Source organism: Salvelinus alpinus, chromosome 9 (genome assembly GCF_045679555.1).
Source record: "Salvelinus alpinus chromosome 9, SLU_Salpinus.1, whole genome shotgun sequence".
Classification (NCBI taxonomy): Eukaryota; Metazoa; Chordata; class Actinopteri; order Salmoniformes; family Salmonidae; genus Salvelinus; species Salvelinus alpinus.
The window spans coordinates 54709047-54733748 of record NC_092094.1 but is presented as its reverse complement, the minus strand read 5'-3'; the positions used below and the strand labels follow the sequence as shown (position 1 = coordinate 54733748).

Below are 24702 nucleotides of genomic sequence, written 5' to 3'. Positions count from 1 at the left end.
TATGAGGCAAAAATAAAGGAGGGTGGTTGGTCGGGGTGGATGCGCGACCTTATAATGTAAACGCCTAGCAACCCAAAGGTTGCGTGTTTGAATCTCATCATGGACAACTTTAGCGTATTAGCTAGTTAGCAACTTTGCAACTACTTATTACTTTTTAGCTACTTTGCAACTAAGTAGCATATTAGCTAACCCTTCCCCTAATCCTTTAACCTAACCTTAACCCTAACTTTAATCCCTAACCCCTAGCCTAGCTAACGTTAGCCACCTAGCTAATGTTAGCGTAGTCGAATGTCATCACGGACAACTTTAGCATCTTAGCTAATTAGCAACTTTGCATCTACTTACTACTTTTTAGCTACTTTGCAACTACTTAGCATGTTAGCTAACCTTTCCCCTAGCTTTAACCCTTTAACCTAACTCCTAACCTTAAATCTAACCCCTGACACCTAGCCCAGCTAAGGTTAGCCACCTAGCTAACGTTAGCCACAACAAATTGGAATTCATAACATAACATATCTATTGCAAATTCTTAACATATTGTACAAATTCCCATAGAAACAAACGGAGCATGGCTTTGTGCCAATGGTTGCACCTTTTACGTTGCAGAAAACCGCTTGACTGTAGCCAAAACCATTCAAAACTAAAGACCTATTTTACCAGAGCTACCTACACTGAACAAAAATATAAACGCAACATGCAACAATTTAAAAGATTTTACTGAGTTAAAGTTCAATATAAGGAAATCAGCCAATTTAAATAAATAAATTAGGCCCTAATCTATAGATTTCACATGACTGGTAATACAGATATGCATCTGTTGGTCACAGATACCTTAAAGTAGATTTGTGTATCAGAAAACCAGTCAGTATCTGGTGTGAACACAATTTGCCTTGTGCAGTGCAACATTTCCTTTGCATTTGATCAGGCTGTTGATTGATCAGAGTTGATCAGGCTGTTGATTGTGGCCTGTGGAATATTGTCCCACTCCTCTTCAATGGCTGTGCGAAGTTGCTGGATATTGTTGGGAACTTGGACACGCTGTTGTACATGTCGATCCAGAGCATCCCAAACATGCTCAATGGGTGACATGTCTGGTGAGTATACAGGCCATGGAAAAACGGGGACATTTTCAGCTTCCAGGAATTGTGTACAGATCCTTGTGATGGTGGCAGATGAATGGCACGACAATGGGCCTCAGGATCTCATCACGGAATCTCTGTGCATTCAAATTGCCATCGATAAAATGCAATTGTGTTCGTTGTCCGTAGCTTATGCCTGCCCATACATTTACGCCACCTCCACCATGGGGCACTCTGTTCACATTGTTGATATCAGCAAACCGCTCGCCCACGCAACGCCATACACACTGTCTGCCATCTGCCCGGCACAGTTGAAACTGTGAATCATCCGTGAAGAGCACACTTCTCCAGTGTGCCAGTGGCCATTGAAGGTGAGTATTTGCCCTCAGAAGTCGGTTACGATGCTGAACTGCAGTAAGGTCAAGACCCTGGTGATGATGATGATCACGCAGATGAGCTTGATGATCACGCAGATGACATTGCAGAAATTATTTGGTTGTGCTAACCCAAAGTTTCATCAGCTGTCCGGGTGGCTGGTCTCAGACGATCCCGCAGGTGATGAAGCCGGATATGGAGGTCGTGGGCTGGCGTGGTTACACTTGGTCTGCGGTTGTGAGGCCGGTTGGACGTACTGCCAAATTCTCTAAAACGACATTGGAGGTGACTCATAGTAGAAAAATGAACATTAAATTCTCTGGCATCAGCTCTGGTGGACATTCCTGCAGTTAGCATGCCAATTGCACACTCCCTCAAAACTTGAGACATCTGTTACATTGTGTTGTGTGACAAAACTACACATTTTAGAGTGGCCTTTTATTGTCCCCAGCTCAATGTGGAATGATCATGCTGTTTAATCAGCATGTGCCACACCTGTCAGGTGGATGGATTATCTTGGCAAAGGAGAAAACGCTCACTAACAGGGATGTAAACAAATTTATGCACAAGATTTCAGAGAAATAAGCTTTCTGTTTGATTGGAAAAGGTTTTGGATTTTTATTTTTAGTTTATGAAACATGGGACCAACACTTTACATGTTGTGCTTATATTTTTGTTCAGTATACATCTTCTTTCCAGATTCCGGGACTCTCTTAAAGTGGTACACACAAATTAACCATCACGTGCGTGAGAAGCTATCAAAACTATGAACATATTTCAAATAAGCCCTAATCTATAAAAAGCGTTTGTCAAAGAAAATACAGTAGATGGTTTGCTGTATGGATCAGATTAATTGTATATCCCATCAACTTTGCCACAGTTCAAAATGTTTGGGAAACGCTGCTATTTAGCCGGCCAGTTTATTAGGTACACCCATCTAGTACCCCCCCCCCCCCCTTGCCTCCAGAACACCCTGAATTATTTGGGTCATGGATTATACAAATCGGAAACGTTCCACTGGGATGTTGGTCCATGCTGACGTGATGGCATCACGCAGTTGCTGCAGATTGGACGACGGTACACCACCGCCACCAGGCTGGATGGGTCCATGGATTCATGCTGCTTACGCCAAATCCTGACTCTGCTGTCAGCATGCCACAACAGGAACCGGGATTTGTTTTTTCCACTCCAGTATTGGTGATCACTTGCCCACTTGTTTTTAGCTAATAGGAGTGGAACCCGGTGTGGTTATTTGCTGCAATAGCCCATCAATGACAAGGACCGACGAGTTGTGCGTTCTGAGATGCCGTTCTGCACACCACTGTTGTACTGTGCCGTTATTTGCCTGTTTGTGGCCCGTCTGTTAGTTTGCACGATTCTAGCCATTCTCCTTTGACCACTCTCATCAACGAGCTGTTTTCGCCCACAGGACTGCCGCTGACTGGATGTTTTGTGTTTGTCGCACAATTCTCAGTAAACCCTAGACAGCGATGTGCGTGAAAAGCCAAGGAGGGCGGCTATTTCTGAGATACTGGATCCGGCGCACCTGGCAGTGACGATCATACCACGCTCAAAGTCGCTTAGGTCAATCGGTTTGCCCATTCTAACATTTCCAACAATTCAACAGTAACTGAATCCCTTGATGCCTGTCTGCCTGCTTTATATAGCAAGCCATGACCACGTGACTCACTGTCTGTAGGAGCGATCTATTTTCCTGAATTGGGTGGTGTACCTAATAAACTGTAAGTTGTATATACAAATGAATGTGATATTTGATACTCATTAATTGATTGTACAATGTACACACATTTTATTTCAGTTTGTGAGTGTGTGATATGGGGGTTGGAGGCATGTTTATGTCGATATTATAAAGGTTTTTTTCATACAAACAGTGACAACACTGCCATGTTATGAGCCTTGCTGTTGGAAAACATTGCTTGAGTTCTTACCACTCAAATTAGCCCAATCATGTCGGATTTACGACTTCCCAGTGTCCCATGAGCATGTGAAGCCAGCATGAGCCTTGCCATGATGTTGGAAAACCACTACAGTGTCTGACTTTCGGCTGTCGCAGATGCCCCCTTCCCCGACTTCACTCACAACTTTATTTTTTACAGTCGTCTTAGTAAGGCTTACTGCTCGAACACACATTGGCTGCGTTTAGACAGGCAGAAAACACAGCCTATAACACCTCCTTTGGCTAGAGAACACCCCCAGAGGCAAAAGTTCTGTATAGGCGCACACAAGCCCTTTTTTTAAATCAAAGGATAGGGAGGCAATGTAAAAGACTGCTCAAATAACTCATATATAGACACAATGTCTGAAAGACAATTCATTTTCTGCCCTGCATTTCATTAATTGCAGTTAGTTCCCCTAGAACCCCTTACACAATTCAGTGCGCAGGAAATAATTGTATAATTTCAACAAGGCAACAGGGGAAATCACATTGTTCACCAAACTATGCTTTAGACAGGTCTATACAGACAGTTTTGGATTGGCATTCTGGATAGTTTTATAGACCGTCGGTTACAACAAATAAAACCATTACCACTTACAAAAAACAATGTTCTTATATAGATCCATATTTACATACTATAAATGTTTCTCGAACATTTAGTCACTCTGTTCATAATATCATATAAACTGCTATGCTATGCATTTATAATAATCATAGTTTAGTTTATTCATGTTGTACAACATTGGCAGCTAAAAGCTGAATTTCAGTGAAACCTAAATAAACAAATACAATGTAACTACCAATAATATAACAGAAATGTAAATCTAAAATTAATATTTCTAATTTAGCTATCAATAATACACTATAGAACAGAAATGTAAATCTACACTATTTACATGATGTAAATTACATACAGTGCTTTCAGAAAGTATTCACACCCCTGTACGTCCACATTTGGTTGTTTTACAAAGTGTGATTAAAATGGATATAAATATTATTTTTGGTCAACGATTTATTCAAAATACTCCAAACTCCAATGTCAAAGTGGAAGAAAAATACTAACGTTTGTAAATAAAATAAAATAACGGAAAAACAATCACTAATATTTTTACTAGATAATTATTCAACCCCCTGACTCAATACATGTTAGAATCACCTCTGGCAGAGATTACAGCAGTGAGTCTTTATGGGTAAGCCTCTAAGAGCATTGCACACCTGGATTGTACAATATTTGCACATTATTCTTTTAGAAATTATTCAAGCTCTGTCAAGTTGGTTGTTGATCATTGCTAGACAGCCATTTTCAAGTCTTATCTTAGATTTTCAAGCCAATTTATGTCAAAACCGTAACAAGGCCACTCAGGAACATTCAATATTGTCATGGTAAGCAACCAGTGTATATTTGACCTTGTGTTTTAAGTTATTGTCCTGCTGAAAGGTGAATTTGTCTCCCAGTATCTTTTGGGAAGCAGAATGAACCAGGCTTTCCTCTATTATTTCTTTATCCTGAAAAAGTCCCCAGTCCTTAACGATTGCAAGCATACCCACAACATGATGCAGCCACCACTATGCTTGAAAATATGGAGAGTGATACACAGTAATCCGTTGTATTGGATTTGCCCCAAACATAAGACTTCGTATTCAGGACAAAAAGTTAATTACTTTGCCACATTGTTTGCAGTATTACTTGTTGTACATGCTTCCTTCTTTTTACTCTGTCAATTAGGTTAGTATTGTGGAGTAACTATAATGTTGTTGATCCATCCTCTTCAGTTTTGTTCTATCACAGCCATTAAACTCTAACTGTTTTAAAGTCAACATTAGCCTCATGGTGAAGTCCCTGAGTTAGGAAGGACACTTGTATCTTTGTAGTGACTGGGTGTATTGATACACCATCCAAAGTGTAATTAATAACTTCACCATGCTCAAATGGATACTCAATGTCTGCTTTTTATATTTTTACTCATCTACCAATAGGTGCCCTTCTTTGCGAGGCATTGGAAAACCTCCATTGTCTTTGTGGTCGAATCTGTGTTTGAAATTCACTGCTCGACTGAGGGACCTTACAGATAATTCTATTTGTGGGGTACAGAGATGAGTTAGTCATTCAAAAATCATGTGAAACACCATTATTGCACACAGAGTGAGTCCATGCAACTTATTATGTGACTTGTTAAGCACATTTTTACTCCTGAACGTATTTAGGCTTGCCATAACAAAGGGGTTGAATACTTATTGACTCAAGACATTTCAGCTTTTCATTTTTAATACATTTGTGTAAGGCAGTGACAAAAAAAAATCTAAATTGTATCTATTTTAAATTCAGGCTGTAACAAAAGAAAACGTGGAAAAGGTCAAGGGGTGTGAATACTTTCTGAAGGCACTTTAGTTACATAACATTGAATAGCTATACGTTTTATAAAATTGTAACGTAAGTTTGATATGTTCTATATTTCCTATAATAATGGACATCTTCTGGTCTTACCCAGGATGCAGAACAATCACTACATTACTTAGGGTTACCCATTTAACCCTTCCACCAAGGTGCATATTATGCTGTATTTTGTATCTTAACAACCTTCCATGAAGATTTAAGCAGAAACTTCAAATATATCTACTACAATACATCTAATACAAGCACTGCTCCCGAGTGGTGTAGTGGTCTAAGGCACTGCATCTCAGTGCTAGAGGATTCACTACAGACCCTTGATCAATTCCAGGCTGTATCACAACTGGCCATGGTTTGGGCGGCGCGCAATTGGCCCAGTGTTGTCTGGGGTAGGCCGTCATTGTAAATAAGAATTTGTTCTTAACTGACTTGTCTAGTTGAATAAAAAAAAAACATCAGATCCATTGGCAACAACACATAGTTAAGGGGTACATAAACTATTAATTATGTAAGTGTATGGTGTGAACATAATTTAATTCTCTGTCACAATGTCTGCCATTTAGTATTTGTGCTTTGGAATATGTTTTGGTTTAAAGCAAGGTAGATCCATTTGAATACTAAATGTGATAGAATATACAGTATAAAGGCCCACATTATAATTCTTGACCAAGGCAAGCATTAAGGGCAAGCATGCCAATGGTTCTCTCGAATCGGATCCTTTTTTATAGCACAACTAGTTGGTATGTTTTCAAGGAGGGCGGTGTGTTTGAATTCAGAGGACCACTGGTTTGAGCCCAGTAAGGGGACAGGGACAGTGGAAGAAGCGAAGCTGTTAGCAGCATACTGATTGTCGGTTTCACACACTTGGGTTGGTAAAGGCATAGTGCGGATTCAGCACGAGATAGTGCTTGTGGACAACCAGCGTGCATGGTACAGAAACTGTTGACATAGATCAGCACATAGGTGTGTGGATTTAGTTGAGGGTGCTGATGTCAGTCAGGAAAAAATGTTGGACAGTCCTCAAAAGTTCTCCTTGTAGAAGTTGAATCCAAAGTGCTCACACTGGGCCTTGATGAGTTTAGCCAGTGCAGGGGCTCCACAGTAAAACACATGAACCTTCCCTTTCTTCTCCTCTGCCACTTTCTGGAACACCTGCGGTTGATACACGTGAAAGAAGAGGACATTTTCAATGTACTGTGGTTGGACAGGACCCACAAGCTTGCATGTCACGGATTCACGACTCATTGCAGGTTTTTCCTGATCACATAACCTGACCAGGAAAAACTCAGGGCCCTTATAGCCAACAACAAAATAAAGCAGAGTCACCCCATACCGATTTTAGAAATGGTGCATCTCTTCAAGATTAGCTGAAAAATGCTCTATGAGCTTTATAATGGACAGGTACAGATATATACAGAGATATAGTTTGACATCCATACCTTCCCCCACTCTGGCCTCCCTGGCTGTGTGCGGGTGCGAAGGCCAGTGATGGAATCCCTCTTTTCCTTCTTGGCCAGGAGGTCTAGCGCCATCTGCAGGCCGATGGCCTTCATGTCATTCTTGCTGAGGGCAGAGGTCATGTACATGTGCATCTCCAAGAAGCGGCCTGAGGGTTCAAAAATCAAATCAAACTTTATTTAAAGTGCATTTAAAATTGTAACCACTTTACAGTAAAAACAGTAATAAGACAGATGAATTAAACAAAAGGCATTTACACATGTACCTTACACAGAGAAACACAGGAGTGGAACAAACTTTAGATTTGACCCCTAAAACACAGTGGTGTTTCTCTTACAGAAGATCTTACTCTTCCTTTCTTTGTCCTCCCTCCATCTCTGTATCTTTCATTCCTCCCTTCTCTCACTTACCCTCTGGCTCTTCGTCAGCCTGATCCATCTCCAGTTTGGTCAGGAGGCTCACGAACCACTCAAATGATTTCTGGTCTCTGTTGATCCAGATAAAGTCAACCTGTAGGAGAACCACAAACAGAGTGTTTAACAAATGTTTACTATAACTAATAATTTCTTAGCCTGGTCCCAGATCTGTTCATGCTGTCTTGCAAGACTGCACTAACAGACCTGGGACCAGGCTAATAACGACAAGCTTCCAGGCCCAATGGGTATCTGTCATCTGCAGTGGGTCTTACCTTCCTCAGTTTCATCTCACTGTCCTTGATGTTCTCACACCACGAGTAGCTGCAGTTGGGGCAGTTCTGTTTCCTCATGCGATAGCTGAAATAGAAATCAGAAGTAAAAATGCTAAACTCAAAACTTTATTGCCACATCAACCAAAGTTGTTAGGAAATTGACTTACGGCAGAATATGAACATTTTTAGTTATTAATAACCATAGCATCGGGCTAAGCTTTAACAAAAGTAGATATTGGCGCCATAATCATCATTGTAGGATTATAGCTTGCACCATAGCTTGGATTACTTGGGTATTTCATTTGATGTATACTGTAAGACGGTTAGTGCTTCTAAATTCTCTGTGTTTCCGTTCCAGAGCAATCTAGCATGTACTTACTGGTACATGATGCTCTGTAAGATGGAGGCGAAAGGCGTGATCCCAATACCAGCACCGATTAACACAGCGTGTTCAGAGGCAAAGATCTGTCTCGTCGGAGTCCCATATGGCCCGTCCACGAAGCACTGACAGACAGAGATACAGATACTTTTAGGCATTCAGAGTATATTCAAACCTAATGTGAACGTCTAGATAGCTAATAAGAGAATGACATATCATCTTGATGGTGTAACGCTTCATAAGTTGTTATAAGCCTTGATAATTCCTCCTCTCCACCCTCTCCGAGCTGGGCATCTCCGGCGCGGCCCACGCTTGGATTGCGTCCTACCTGACAGGTCGCTCCTACCAGGTGGCGTGGCGAGAATCTGTCTCCGCACCACGTGCTCTCACCACTGGTGTCCCCCAGGGCTCTGTTCTAGGCCCTCTCCTATTCTCGCTATACACCAAGTCACTTGGCTCTGTCATATCCTCACATGGTCTCTCCTATCATTGCTATGCAGACGACACACAATTAATCTTCTCCTTTCCCCCCTCTGATAACCAGGTGGTGAATCGCATCTCTGCATGTCTGGCAGACATATCAGTGTGGATGACGGATCACCACCTCAAGCTGAACCTCGGCAAGACGGAGCTGCTCTTCCTCCCGGGGAAGGACTGCCCGTTCCATGATCTCGCCATCACGGTTGACAACTCCATTGTGTCCTCCTCCCAGAGTGCTAAGAACCTTGGCGTGATCCTGGACAACACCCTGTCGTTCTCAACTAACATCAAGGCGGTGACCCGTTCCTGTAGGTTCATGCTCTACAACATTCGCAGAGTACGACCCTGCCTCACGCAGGAAGCGGCGCAGGTCCTAATCCAGGCACTTGTCATCTCCCGTCTGGATTACTGCAACTCGCTGTTGGCTGGGCTCCCTGCCTGTGCCATTAAACCCCTACAACTCATCCAGAACGCCGCAGCCCGTCTGGTGTTCAACTTTCCCAAGTTCTCTCACGTCACCCCGCTCCTCTGCTCTCTCCACTGGCTTCCAGTTGAAGCTCGCATCCGTTACAAGACCATGGTGCTTGCCTACGGAGCTGTGAGGGGAACGGCACCTCCGTACCTTCAGGCTCTGATCAGGCCCTACACCCAAACAAGGGCACTGCGTTCATCCACCTCTGGCCTGCTCGCCTCCCTACCTCTGAGGAAGTACAGTTCCCGCTCAGCCCAGTCAAAACTGTTCGCTGCTCTGGCACCCCAATGGTGGAACAAACTCCCTCACGACGCCAGGTCAGCGGAGTCAATCACCACCTTCCGGAGACACCTGAAACCCCACCTCTTTAAGGAATACCTAGGATAGGATAAAGTAATCCTTCTAACCCCCCCCCCCCTTAAAAGAGTTAGATGCACTATTGTAAAGTGGTTGTTCCACTGGATATCATAAGGTGAATGCACCAATTTGTAAGTCGCTCTGGATAAGAGCGTCTGCTAAATGACTTAAATGTAAATGTAAATGTAATAATGTCTTCAAATAGGGTTAGTAATATGCTATGTATGTCTATGTACAGTATCAACAATTACATGTTACAGAAGCAGGTTGAAGTCAAACTCACTTTGACGTTGCAGAACCTGTGGTTTTCACTAAGCTTGGCTGTGATCTATGTTGGTCGGGAGGAAAAACAGATTAATCATCAGTTATAATAAGTAACAAGATGTTATCATAACGCATTACAACAGTGACCCAGTGACCCAAACTCCTGTACTGTCAGACCAGGGCCCTAAAGCGTCTTAGTGTAAAAGTGCCGATATTGGATCAGTTTAGCTTTTTAGATAAAAATAAATAAAATGATGTGGACATGGGGACCTGGGCTCGTATTCTTAAAGCCTCTCAGAGTAGGAGTGCTGATCTAGGTTCAGGTCCCCTCCTTTCCATATAATCTCATTCATTATGATCAAAAAGACAAAACTGATCCCAGATCAGAACTCCTTTTCTGAGATGCTTTATGAATATGGGTGATGGATTGCAAATTACTTTTTTATATCTTTACTCTTTTATGTCATTATATCCTCTTAGTATGAATAGATCCTCAGAGATTGAAAGTAGTGTTAGGTTGAAGCTCTTTGTGTATGAGAAGTGTAATTATTTGGTGGATTGCAGTGGACTGTAGGAATCTGTACTCCCATTAATTCAAGGCTCCTCCTGACTGATAAGAAGTCCTGTGATATGGACATAGGAGCACGGAGAAATCCTGGGTGATGGAAAAGTACTGAAGTAGATCTTTGTGGAAAGTAAGGGGATAAGAGCTAAGGGTATACGTTGACACTGCACTGTATTGAATGTATGTATTCAGCTGTACATCTTCGCTGAGTAAACATTTGAAACATCACTCAGAGTTTAGGCTCTTTTGTATGATAAATATCTTTATTCTATTTTGCATATTGTCATCTTATCAGGGGCCCAGATCATACTTCTCCTCTCTCTGCTTGGTTCTGCTGGTCTGGGTTGGGCCCCTGTGGCCCTTGTCCTGGGCATGGTCCTGGCCCTGGTCTACACCCGTTTTGTCGATACAGGGTCAGCTCGATGGCATCGTCCTCGTTGGAGGCCACCGTCCCGTTGCAGTTCGCACATTTAAACAGCTCCTCCTGCAAGAAAATCTAATGATTTATCCCACTCCTATATTTCAGGGTCCTACTTAATTGTTTTGTTTTGACTATGTGTATGTAGAATTGTATTATATTGCTAACAGAGAGAATTATAAGTAGTGGGCGAAAATGAAGGTAGAGAACCTGGGTCCTCCTCTGGTGCCGTCTGTCCTTCAGGCTGGCGCTCAGTCTCTTGGTGCTGACCACCTGGCTGTCTGGCTGCCTGAAGAACTCATACAGACGATTGGTCCACTGGCCCATGGAGCGGATATGCAACCACAGAGTATCTTTTCAGAAAGGGATGTGCAAGCACAGACACACTCCATTGAGTTGTATGGAAATGATCATGGATGTCAAAGCTGCAACTGGACCATGTGTATGCGTTTCTAAGATTAGTTTAGAGGCAGAAGTAGCCTAGAGGTTAGAGAGGCAGACCAGCAGCTGGAAGTTTGCTTGTTCAAGCCCTGGGCAGGGCCACACACAAATTGGAATGGAACAGAACTGGCAGATGGAAAGCTGCTGGTGTCTGATCCTATGTACAATTGCTCTCCATCCGCTGAGGCTGACTTGTGGGCATTGGGAACGGCAGAAGACAAATTTCCGTTCTAACTAATGAACAATAAAGTTATATTTTGTATTACATTCTAGTTTAGAGAGAGTGGGGAACTGGATGTAACACCGTTTTTAGACAAACTGAGTGTACCTATGTCTATATGAATGCATCTGCCACTATATTGAAGCTATTGGACGCAGTTTATCATAGCACACTGTGGTTTATTACGGGCGACAGGTTCAGTACACATCACTGCATTCTTTACCAGGAAGTAGGCTGACCCTCTTTGAAAACGTAGATCGGTTCAATGCTCTCTTTTTATTTATAAAGCTCTCTTACATAAACTTCCGCCATACTTAACATAATTTAGATGTATGAGTTAACATACTCGGTTTCAGGGATGGCTAACTCTGGAGATTCCTTCAGTCTTCACAGTTGTGTAACTAGGCAATTCAGTTAAGAACAAATTCTTATTTACAATGACGGCCTTTCCTGGCCAAACCTGGACAACGCTGGGCCAATTGTGCGCCGCCCTATGTGACTCCCAATAACAGACAGATGTGATACAGCCTTGATTCAAATCAGGGACTGTAGTGGCGCCTCAAGCAATGACATGCAGTGCCTTAGACCGCTGAGCCACTCGGGAGCCCAGTTAGGTAAATCTGCTTTTGGTGTCTTTGCACCCCATGTACTGTATGGAACAATCTACAGAGTTCCCTGCAACTATATGTACTGGTCCCTCTTGGGAAACACAAATTGTTGATTAGGGACCTCTTTGCTGAGGAATGTGATTGTTTCTCTTAAGTATGTTTTGTAATCTTGTATATTTGTATTGCTCTTAAAAAGGACTCCCTGCTAAAATGTGAAATAAAAATAAAAACCTGGCTGCTCTGGGGCACTGCTGATGGTGAAAGGGTGCCACTCATACTTAGCGATGTCTGGAATGTTGATGTAAACATAATCCCCTGGTTTGAAGTGGAAAAACTGGGGCCGCTTGATTACCAGATGGGTCACCTGCAAGTAACAGACATTTTTCAACACTCTCAAGGGGGAAAACAAAAATGGTCTCGTTGGGATAAGATGTATCATATTATAATCTAATATTTCTACAGCAGAGGTGTAATCAAACTTCATTACGTGTTGAGCAGGTGGCATAACACAATAGCTAGATATTGAAAAAACAAAAGTGAATAGATGTCCTCTTTAAGAAAAGTGATCGCTATTGGCATAGCATCCAGATGGGTACCTTAGATGGCAGCATATTGACCTCCACGATGTAGAGGCCTCCCATGTGAGAAACAGCGACGCCCACTAGTTTCTCCAGCAGGAAGATCACACCAGGCACCACAAACCACTTCCAGAAGTTGGCACAGTGCACCACCAGCAGAGCCCACACCCACACATAGGACAGGTGGGACCAGTAGAACACCTGGGGAAACAACACACACATTTATTTTATTTTTTTGTATTTGGGTGTAGCGATGGAGGGAGCTAGTGTATGTGAATGTACACTGCCGTGAAAAGTATTTGACCCCTTTCTGATTTTCTCTATTTGTATATATTTTTGAAAGTGAATGTTATCAAATCTTCAACCAAAACCTAATATTAGATAAAGAGAATTGACAAATGACAAAAAGATGAAAACGGTTTTCAGAAATGTTTGCAAATGTATTACAAATAAAAAACAGAAATACCTTATTTACATAAGTATTCAGACCCTTTGCTATGAGACTCGAAATTTAGCTCAGGTGCATCCTATTTCCATTGATCATCCTTGAGATGTTTCTACAACTTGAGTCTACCTGTGGTAAATTCATTTGATTTGACACGATTTGGAAAGGCACACAACTGTCTATATAAGGTCCCACAGTTGACAGTGCATGTCAGAGAAAAAACCAAGCCATGAAGTTGTAGGAATTGTCCGTAGAGCTCAGAGACAGGATTGTGTCCGGGCACAGATTTGGGGAAGGGTACCAAAAAATGTCTGCAGCATTGAAGGTCACCATGAACACAGTGGCCTCCATCATTCTGAAATGGAAGATGTTTGGAACAAGCAAGACTCTTCCTAGATCTGGCCGCCCGGCCAAACTGAGCAATCGGGGGAGAAGGGCCTTGGTCAAGGAGGTGACCAAGAACCAGATGGTCACTCTGACAGAACTAAAGAGTTCCTGTGTGGAGATGGGAGAACCTTCCAGAGGACAACCATCTCTGCAGCACTCCACCAATCAGGCCTTTATGGTAGAGTGACCAGACGGAAGCCACTCCTCAGTAAAAGGCACATGATAGCCAGCTTGCAGTTTGCCCAAAGTCACCTAAAGACTCTCAGACCATGAGAAACAAGACTCTCTGGTCTGATGAAACCCAGTTTGAACTATTTGGCCTTAATGCCAAGCGTCACGTCTGGAAGAAACCTGGCACGGTGAAGCATGGTGGTGGCGGCATCATGCGGTGGGGATGTTTTTCAGTGACTGGGAGACTAGTTAGGATCGAGGGAAAGATGAATGGAGCAAAGTACAGAGAGATGAAAACCTGCTCCAGAGCACTCAGGCTGTGGTGAAGGTTCACCTTCCAACAGGACAATAACCCTAAGCACACAGCCAAGACCACGCAGGAGTGGCTTTGGGACAAGTCTCTGAATGTCCTTGAGTGGCCCAGCCAGAGCCCAGACTTGAACACGATCGGACATCTATGGAGAGACCTGAAAATAGCTGTGTAGCTACGCTCCCCATCCAACATCACAGAACTTGAGAGGATCTGCAGAGAAGAATGTGAGAAACTCCCCAAGCACAGGTGTGCCAAGCTTGTAGCGTCATACCCAAGAAGACTCGAGACTGTAATCACTACCAAAGGTGCTTCAACAATGTACTGAGTAAAAGGTCTGAATACTTATTTAAATGTGATATTTCCAGGGTTTTTTATGTCTAAAAACATGTTTTTGCTTTGTCATTATGGGGTATTGTGTGTAGATTGATGAGGAAAAACACTATTTCATCCATTTTAAAATAAGGCTGTAACGTAACAAAATGTGGAAAAAGTCAATGGGCTTGAATTCTTTCCGAATGCACTGTATGTATACGATCACGTGTCTCTCGTACGCATGGGAATACTTGGGAACAGATTCCCAAAATGTTAATAACTTGGAGCTGATTTCCTGGTGTTTTTGGTCTTTTATGTCCAATTAAAATGGTCCGCCAGTTGGGGAACCCTGGTGTATACCATGTGTATCCCGTACATAAGACTAATAAAACTTGAACGTTTGTATATGAGCGCCTGCTAAATGACTAGCTAGATTGTCAACTGTACCTCAAAATGGCCGCTGCGGCGGACAAAGGTGCTGGAACAGACCACCATTAGACAGATCATGATCTGTAGCACCATGCCGGTGAGGGATGCAGAGCCCTGCACCCAGCCAATCCCTGGCCGAGTAGTGAAAAGGTGCTCCCACAGGCTGTAGCTGCTGTTCTGAGATAGGTGTACTGAAGGAGGAAACAAAGGATCAGACCATGTTACTGTAAAAACACTTTGTGAAAACTGCTGATGTAAAAAGAGGTTTATAAATAAATGTGATTGATCAGTTGAAAGCCACAATACAGCACCACCTTAGACCAAGGGCAAGGGCTGGATCAGTCTAAACATAAACATGCCGTTATGTGTACCACAGAGGAGGCTGGGGGGAGGAGCTATAGGAGGACGGGCTCATTGTAATGGCTGGAACAGAATAAATGGAACAGTATCAAACACATCAAACAAATTACCATACCATTAATTCCATTCCGGCATTAAAATGAGCCCGTCCCACTATAGCTCCTCCCACCAGCCTCCTCTGGTGTACCCTCCAGTCTAGAGACATCATTCAGGGATGCAAATACCAAAATATTAAATTGAAACCAATAAATGGGTTGGTTGTTTAGCAACAAAACCATCACGTGCGCAACTATGGGGCAAAACAGACGGGGTTGGCTTAGATTGTTGACAACATGTAAACTATATTTTGTCTCCAAATGTTTATTGAAAACATAAATACATTTGCACAATGCGCACTTGTTGTCTCTCAAATACACAATTACAGTTGTTGGTTAGCTAGCTAGAGAATTTGAGCCATATTATTTAGCATTGACATGAAATAAGTCAAAACACCTCAAAACAAAACATGGTATCAAGAACAAGATACAACTAGCGGAAACGAGCCACCTACGATTTCCCACATGGCATCTTCTTGTAATTGTTGCTAGCTATCTGACCCTTCAAAATCATAACAAAGCATGATTCGTTTTGGTGACTTTGTCAGCCAACCCGTCTATAGAAAAAAATATGTGTTTAGGTGAGGTAATAAGTATTGATATGGGAAACACTGATGTGTACTCAGTCGTATTAAACACATTTGGCATTCTAATTATAGCCATAATATAGTACCAGTTAAAAGATTGGACACATTCTTTATTTTTTACTATTTTCTACATTGTAGAATGATAGTGAAGACATCAAAACTATGAAATAACACATATGGAATCGTGTAGTAACCAAAAAAGTGTTAAACAAATCAAAATATATTTTAGATTTTAGATTCTTCAAAGTAGCCACCCTTTGCCTTGATGACAGCTTTGCACACTCTTGGCATTCTCTCAACCAGTTTCACCTGGAATGCTTTTCCAACAGTTTTGAAGGAGTTCCCATATATGCTGAGCACTTGTTGACTGCTTTTCCTTCACTCTGCAGTCCAACTCATCCCAAACCATCTCAATTGGGTTGAGGTCGGTTGATTGTGGAGGCCAGGTCAACTGATGCAGCACTCCACCACTCTCCTTGGTCAAATAGCCCTTACACAGCCTGGAGGTCTGTTTTGGGTCATTGTCCTGTTGAAAAACAAATGATAGTTCCACTAAGCGCAAACCAGATGGGATGGCTTTTTGCTGCAGAATGCTGTTGTAGCCATGCTGGTTAAGTTTGTCTTGAATTCTAATCACTGACAGTGTCACCAGCAAAGCACCCCCACACCATCACACCTCCTCCTCCATGCTTCACGGTGGGAACCACACATGCGGATATCATCCATTCACCTACTCTGTGTCTCAGAAAGACACGGCGGTTAGAACCAAAAATCTCAAATTTGGACTCATCAGACCAAAGGGCAGATTTCCAGCGGTCTAATGTCCATTGCTTGTGTTTCTTGGTCCAAGCAAGCCTCTTCTTATTATTGGTGTCCTTTAGTAGTGGTTTCTTTGCAGCAATTCAATCATGAAGGCCTGATTCACACAGTCTCCTCTGAACAGTTGATGTTGAGATGTGTCTGTTACTTGAACTCTGTGGAGAATTTATTTGGGCTGCAATCTGAGTTAACTCTAATGAACTTATCCTCTGCAGCAGGTCATCCATTCCTGTGGCGGTCCTCATGAGAGCCAGTTTCATCATAGTGCTTGATGGTTTTTGCTACTGCCCTTGAACATAACTTTCAAAGTTCTTGAAATGTTCCGGATTGACTGACCTTCATGTCTTAAAGTAATGATGGATTGTTGTTTCTCTTTGCTTATTTGAGCTGTTCTTGCCATAATATGGACTTGGTCTTTTACCAAATAGGGCTATCTTCTGTATACCCCCCTACCTTGTCACAGCACAACTGATTGGCTCAACCACATTAAGGAAAGAAATTCCACAAATTAACTTTTAACAAGGCACACCTGTTAATTTAAATGCATTCCAGGTGATTACCTCATGAAGCTGGATAAGAGAATGCCAAGAGTGTGCAAACCTGTCATCAAAGCAAAGGGTGGCTACTTTGAAGAATGTCAAATATAAAATATATTTAGATTTGTTTAACACTTTTTTGGTTACTACACGATTCCATATGTGTTATTTCATAGTTTTGATGTCTTCACTATTATTCTACAATGTAGAAAATAGTAAAAATAAATAAAAACCCTTGAATGAGTAGGTGTGTCCAAACTTTTGACTGGTACTGTATATACTACACTGAACCCCCCCAAAAAATGCAACATGCAACAATGTCAAAGATTTTACTGAGTTACAGTTCATATAAGGAAATCAGTCAATTGAAATAAATACATAGGCCCTAATTTATGGATTACACGACTGGGAATGCAGATATGCATCTGTTGGTCACAGATACCTTTAAAAAAGTAGGGGTGTGGGTTATAAAAACCAGTCAGTATCTGATGTGACCACCATTTGCCTCAAGCAGACAAATCTCCATCACATAGAGTTGATCATGCTGTTGACTGTGGCCTGTGGAATGTTGTCCCACTCCTCTTCAATGGCTGTGCGAAGTTGATGGATATTTGCGTGGGGCACTCTGTTCACGAGGTTGACATCAGCAAACCGCTCACCCACACGACGCCATACACGCCGTCTGCCATCTGCCCGTACAGTTGAAACCAGGATTCATCCGTGAAGGGTACACTTCTCCAGCGTGCCAGTAGCCATTGAAGGTGAGCATTTGCCCACTGAAGTCTGTTACGATGCCAAACTGCAGTCAGGTCAAGACCCTGGTGAGGACGACGAACACAGACGGTTTCTGATAGTTTGTGCAGAAATTCTTCAGATTTGCAAAACCATAGTTTCATCAGCTGTCCGGATGGTTGGTCTTGCACACTCTCTCAAAACTTGAGATATCTGCGGCATTGTGTTGTGTGACATATCTGCACATTTTAGAGTGGCCTTTTATTGTTTCCAGCACAAGGTGCACCTGTGTAATGATCATGCTGTTTAATCAGCTTCTTGATATGCCACACCTGTCAGGTGGATGGATTATCTTGGCAAAGGATAAATGCTCACTAACAGGGATGTTAACAAATGTATGCACAAAATTTGAGAGAAATAAGCTTTTTGTGCATATGGAAGGTTTATAACATGTGAGTGTTTGTGGTTTAGAGTGTGTGTGTTCCTGCGTACCAAAGTTCATGAAGTGGGCAGTGGTGTGCATGGTGGAGAAGGTGACAATGGCGTAGCCCACCATCTGATGCAGCAGGATGTTCTGGTCCAGAGGCAGCACCCTCACCACCCAAGTGGCCCGCAGCCAGGTCAAACAGCGCCGCAGCATTAGCACCTACACACATTCACATGTTAACACGTGTACACACACACACACATACACGGATACACAGGCACAATCAATGCAGAAAGTCTAGTGTTGCTAAGGGAAATGTCACAGCTGCATGTCGATGTCTACCTCTTAACACCAATACCCTCATGAAGGCCTTTGCTGAAACGTGCTGGTTTAAAAGATTGACTTATGAAGCAAACATTCATTGTCCTTACCGAGAGTTGCTGAATATCTCTTCATCTCTATCCACCAAATCACATTCACCCCCTCCCTCCCCCACTTCCCCACTAACTCCCTCACCATGACAAAGGTACAGTTAAAGTTGAGGCACTGGCCGCAGCCCTTGGCCACCATGTACCAGAATCCCCCCTCTGCGTTCTTCAGCATGGCGGTGATGAACAGCAGCAGGTTGAGGCAAGTGTAGGCGCACAGAAAGAGGAGCTTTCGGCTGTTGTTGTGCCAGTACGCCGGCGTCAGGTAGCGCGGGGTATGCCGCCCCTTCTTCTGCTCCAGGCCGGGAGGCTTCAGCCAGTTGGCAGCGCTAGGAGGTGAAGGAAATGGTGGGAAATGGTGGGAGTTTCAGATTAGGAGTGCTGATCTAGGATCTAGGCACTTCTTCTGCGGTAAAGATAATTCTTTGGGGGACATATTGACTATGTTGCTGAGATACAGAGTTGGAGAACAGACACTGGACTACATAAAATGTCACCGGGAAAATCTGATGCGTGTATGGACATGTGAGCCTTCCTTATATTTTGCATGTTTGATACATTCTGGGCCTGTTTCCCTGACAAAAATGAAGCATATTCCTAAACTTTTTAGTCCAGGGCTGGGCTTCATTTGTGTCTGGGAAACCGGCCCCATGTTTAAACATGTTAGCTGTCCCTTGAGACCTGATGGTGAGGTTCTCCATAACCTCAGGGAAGTTCTCCAGCTCGGCCTTGAGCTCCTCGAAGGTGATGGAGCCGCTGTTGTCCTTGTCAGCCGACTCGAACAGAGCCAGGGTCAGGTCGTCTAGCTTCTCCTCTGGCAGGGAGATGGCGCTCTCGCGCAGGCACGACTTGAGCACCGTGCGCAGCTCGTCTGGGTCAATCGAGCCACTGCCTGCACAGGCCAAGAGAAATCATCATCAATAGTCTGTTGCAAGATGATGAAAATATAGGCAGCTAAGTTGGACGCAATAAACTGCACATCCTAAAGGTGAGACAATGGGTGGAGGTTTCACTGACCATTCTCATACATCGGTTTATATAGCATACCAAAAAAGTGTAGATGTTTTATTTCACTGTGTGTTTTAATGGTGGATAATGCACACATTTTGTCTTCACAAGTAACACTTGCAAGCTTGGTCACAGATCTATGTGTGTCGTCTTGCCAACTCCTGGTCACTGGCAATTGTCAAGACTGCACAAACAGATCTGGCGCTAGGCTAAACACATACCATCGACGTCATAGACCTGGAAGAGGAAGCGGAGCTTGTCCGTCTCGCTGCCATGGATCAGCAGGTCGAGAGCCTTCAGCAGCTCATCCAGACTGATGGTTTTGCTACCGTCAGAGTCAAACAGCGCAAAGAACCGTTCCGCAAAGAAAGACTGCACAAACACACACAGAATCACACAGCACTGACTTCTATGGACAAAGTAAGTAAAACTCACATACCGTACATAATCCATAAAACACAATCATTTAGAGTAAGTGGAAGTCAGACATTTAGACTGTTCATTTTTGGCGGCTCTATATGTGAACCTTCACGTATTTGACGTTATTGCACTGTACCCCCTACCCATCCTACCCCAGCCCTATTTGAGCTTATTTGTCACAAAAAGAATGACCAACAAAATACATAAAACCTCCTTCAAAAAGTTTGGGGACAATGACAAATCAGTTGACCCTTGACCCCTGACTCACCTCCTTGACCTTGAGGGCCGTTTTGAACTCCTCCAGGTCAATTTCTTTGTCATCTCCAGCGATGGTCTCAAACTGCTTGGTGACCCACTCCAGCCACCGTGCATCCTCATCCAGACTCATGGTGCTGCTGGGATGGTAGCCTTCTACACTCACCACCACGCCTGCTGTAATGTCAACACACGAAATAACCTACATAAGGCCATGGCAAAAAGGGAGCTTTAAAGAGGGAGAGGCTATATGGACACGCCTGGTGTCCAAATTGATGAAGTATGTTGCACAGCTGCGAGTTGAGTGTGAAGACAAATGAATTCAGTTCAGTCAGTTGTCCTGATCCAGTGGTGCTGATGAGCCCTTCACAGCTAGTTTATGATGGCTAGCTGGCAACAGTAGCATGGCGCAAATTATGACTTGTTAAAGAACGTGAAGTTTATTTCGATGGGCGAAATAACTTGTAGTATTGGTCTCCATCTGGATTTAGACACCATCTCCAATTTGTTTCATTCCACTTGATTTATTTAGAGTAGGACAACAGCCTACATGAGAAATAACTTTTAATCCTTGGAGTAACCATCTGGATGTCACTGTGATAATCTACACTGCTCAACGGGGAGAGTTTGCGCTACAGTCAGGCAACACATCATGGGGCACAGTGTCCTTTAGCTCCTGCTTGCCTCAGTAAGGCGAGGGAAGTAGCTAGATAGTGTAGCCAGGGTGAGCCAATATCCGGCCAGGGTGATGGCTAAAGCACATTTATTGCAGTGATTTTCAACAATTACTCCGATAAAAATTGAATGATTCTGTACATTCCCAAGTCCCAACTTCGTCTCCACTTGACTCTCCCTGCGTGACAAACATCATCAATTTGCGCACCAGGCGTGTCTGTATAGCCTCTCCCCTTTAAAGACAATGCCCGGGTTCAGGAGGATCAAAACCATATTATAAACCGGGTGGTTCGATCCCTGAATGTTGATTAGCTGACAGCCGTGGTATATCAGACCGTATACCACTGGTATGACAAAACATTTATTTTTACTGCTCTAATTACGTTGGTAACCAGTTTATAATAGCAATAAGGCACCTCGGGGGTTTGTGGTATATGGCCAATATCCAATGACGTTTCGTCATGCATAAGAACAGCCCTAAGCCATGGTATATTGGCCATATACCACACCCCCTTGGGCCTTATTGCTTAAATGTATCATGGGTAAATTGTGACTGACTGACCTACAAATAATATTGAGTAGTTATTTACAATGCAAGGTTTTTTGTAGATCAGTCAGTCGGCAGTCGCCTGCACTGTTGGCTGCAATGTCGAACAAGACCAACGTGAAAGAACATTTCCAAGTCAGCTCAGTTTGGTTGAGGTCAGCACAGTAATGTGAAAAGGGTCATAATTTGTGAGACATGGCTAGTAGGCTGCCACTAATGTAATGTAGTGAGGGTTTGTGTGATGTAGGATAGTTTGAGAAAGAACACAAATGACTTGATTTGATTGCTCTACCTGATTTAACTACTGTAGAATTGAGGATTTACAGATCTAAAATAAGACTTTGACATCTAGTATGCTACATAGAAGCGGGAAATAAAGATGTAGACTTGAAGCCCAAAACAATGCTTGCACAGAGATGACAAAGGTTTGCAATTGCGTCACTGGCTCGGGGGGGATGAAGACAACTATAGAAAGAATACAGCGTGACTGAGGTTGCCAGGGGGATGTCAGAACCTCTAATTAAAGACTTGCATCCTGATCATAAGTAAAGCACTTACCTCTATTGTGGAGTTGAATGAATCCCACTTCTTTACAACACACTGTAGATGGTACTTTGCAGTAGCAAGTTGACTTTGTAAAGGTAAAAAGTAGACTTGACTCCCAGGATCTGGTCGAAGTAAAAGTTTTAATACAGAGCTTTTCGGAGTACAGATAGTTATGTGAAAATGCAAAGGCTAATAGCACCAGAGACTAAGAAAAATTGTATAGCCCCAATGGCTAAAAGCATGGTGGCTAAAGAGCAAATTATGCTTCTGAGTATCAAGATTGTATAGTCGTTCTGAATGACGTAAACATGCATCATTACAGACGTTGGTGGATATGAAGCTGATAGAACTTTCAATTGAACAATGAGAACGGTGAGACATCTGTTACATTGTCATGTTTCCTACTGAGAGTAATGTCACAGATGATTGGGGAAACCATTGGCGGTTAGTTATAATAATAAGCTTTGCTAATGTTCAAGAGTTTCAGGTTGGATTGTCACGAGTTGAGGCCTAGAGTGTCCTGACATCTGATACATAGAATGTTGAAAGACAGGTATGTGTGAGTGCAATTCCACGGTAGCAGAGTGACACCGAGACCCTATTTTACATAATCTGAGGTGTTTGTATTGTGCGCACCATCGGTTGAGACACAGCATGCTCTTGAATACAGGGTGGGTGTCATGTTTTAGCTGATAAATGTACTAACATTTCAATACATTTGAAATTTCTACTTTAATATGGTAGCACAAAGATGGTTGGAGATCCACACATTTGAAAATGTTGACTTGAATGGGAATATCAGTTGGAAATTATACTGTAATCTGCCATGAAATCATAGAAATATAGATAATAGAATAGACTTCCAATTTAAGTTGACATTCAACGGTGAGTTGACCGGTGGCCATCTTTGTGGTAGTATTTGGAAGTCGAAATTTCTATTAAATTTCAATTTCAACGTATCAGCTACATTGCAGTGGTCTGACGGGATATGTCCATTCTACGAATTATATTTCTATGATTGAAATGCCAACCACCCTGTATTCAAGAGTATGCACCTCATATTATGTAAAATAGGTCCTAAGCTACAACATATGCACACATTTTATAGGAGTTTACCTATTTTTAGATCATTGACATTAAAGGTAAAAAAAATATATATATATAAAAAAAAAAAATTCAAGAAAATATTAAATACTTTGACAACACTCTTTGTATGCTTTTAAATGATGTAAAACTCAACCGTTTATATTTTCCAGTGATGAAGACATGGATGTCTCATGGTAAGGTGGGGGTATGCAAAACGGGCCAACTTTGAGCACATCTATCTCCTAAATGTTTTGGCATTCAGATCCAAAAAGTAACTTTCTGACCATTTCTAACAAAGGCAAATATGTATAGAAAGTTTGGTGGAAATCAACAGTGGTGTGGTCTAAAAGTTATTGAAATCATAAGGAAGGAACCTGATGGAATAGGAGGGACTTTGTATACAGTATTTGTTCACTGTAACGCAAATGTTTTTATAGGCAAGGTCTGTTATCTCTCCAGTTCCTTTGGCAATAAGGTGTCATTTAAAAAAATAAAATAACAACATTCTGAACTAAATCAGATGTTAATCACTGGAGTGTTAGACTAAATCAACATAGTTCTAAAAACACTGCTTAAAATCGTGTAAGCCTGTATTTACGGGAAAGCATAGTATTACCTGTCTTATACCTTCACCAGTCATAATCATGCAATCTTTGCATAAGAAGTTGTGCTTACCTACAACACAGATAGGCGTCTGCGTCAATTCTATGTCCAATTTTCTGAGCTGGTCAATGCTTTCAAGATGCACCTTTCTCAAGCATTGAGATTTTTCTTCACTCATCCAAACCCGAACTCCCTGGTTGGCAGCCTGGCTTATTGTAGTGATGGTGGAGGGGACAGAACAGGCAGCAGTGAGCCCTGATACCCAGCAGCTGTGTCTGACAGCCCACCCCCCGCTGAGCAGCTTTCAGTACAGGCATCAATGCTTAGATATAACGTTGTGTAATAGCAGTGGGTCACCCTCATATCTCGGTATCAACATGCATACAGGTCTTACACACTGTGTGATTGTGAAGAAACATACTACTGTTATTGGTCATACTTCAATTAGTGTGGCTTTATTACTAGCCACACTTTAGCTATTGTAGGAATTATTTCTGATTTAGTTATTAATGGGACTTGCGAAGAAAAGGTCCCATTCTAAATATTTGTCATACTTCTTAATGCTAGTCCTCCTACACCGTTTAAACTAGAAAAGTAATTCAAACTTTAAAACATGAAGATCGGTCTGGAATAGTGTGCTTGAATACAGCTTTTTGATATCTGTTCATTCATCTTTATGACATTTCCTCAAGATTCTGAAAGGCCCCATAGTGACGTCATCACTTCCAACATTCAATTCACTGTAAATGCAACAATAGAACTTTTGACACAAATCAGCTACCTTGACCACTTT

At 42.4% G+C, this 24702-nt stretch overlaps 1 protein-coding gene across 1 annotated transcript; it reads right to left on the bottom strand.

The window, feature by feature from the left end:
* Positions 1–2462: 2462 nt before the first annotated feature.
* nox5 (NADPH oxidase, EF-hand calcium binding domain 5) lies at positions 2463–24122 on the bottom strand. Its single transcript, XM_071326715.1, has 18 exons — positions 23982–24122; positions 22233–22342; positions 20466–20629; positions 19999–20149; positions 19451–19661; positions 18858–19098; positions 18407–18560; positions 14804–14976; positions 12747–12929; positions 12382–12514; positions 11092–11234; positions 10774–10947; positions 9918–9962; positions 8326–8450; positions 7947–8031; positions 7669–7768; positions 7240–7406; positions 2463–6952 (listed from the first exon to the last, which is right to left on the bottom strand). The coding sequence occupies exons 3-18, from the start codon at positions 20583–20585 to the stop codon at positions 6821–6823; spliced, it is 2337 nt and encodes a 778-aa protein (XP_071182816.1). The 5' UTR covers positions 20586–20629; positions 22233–22342; positions 23982–24122; the 3' UTR covers positions 2463–6820.
* Between the last annotated feature and the right edge of the window lie 580 nt (positions 24123–24702).

Coding starts and splice junctions, on each gene's coding strand:
- nox5 (XM_071326715.1), bottom strand. CDS start 20,585: ATGAGTCTGGATGAGGATGCACGGTGGCTGGAGTGGGTCACCAAGCAG. Junction 10,948..11,091: donor GGCACCAGAGGAGGACCCAG/GTTCTCTACCTT, acceptor ATTTTCTTGCAG/GAGGAGCTGTTTAAATGTGC. Junction 8,032..8,325: donor TTACAGAGCATCATGTACCA/GTAAGTACATGC, acceptor TTTCTATTTCAG/CTATCGCATGAGGAAACAGA.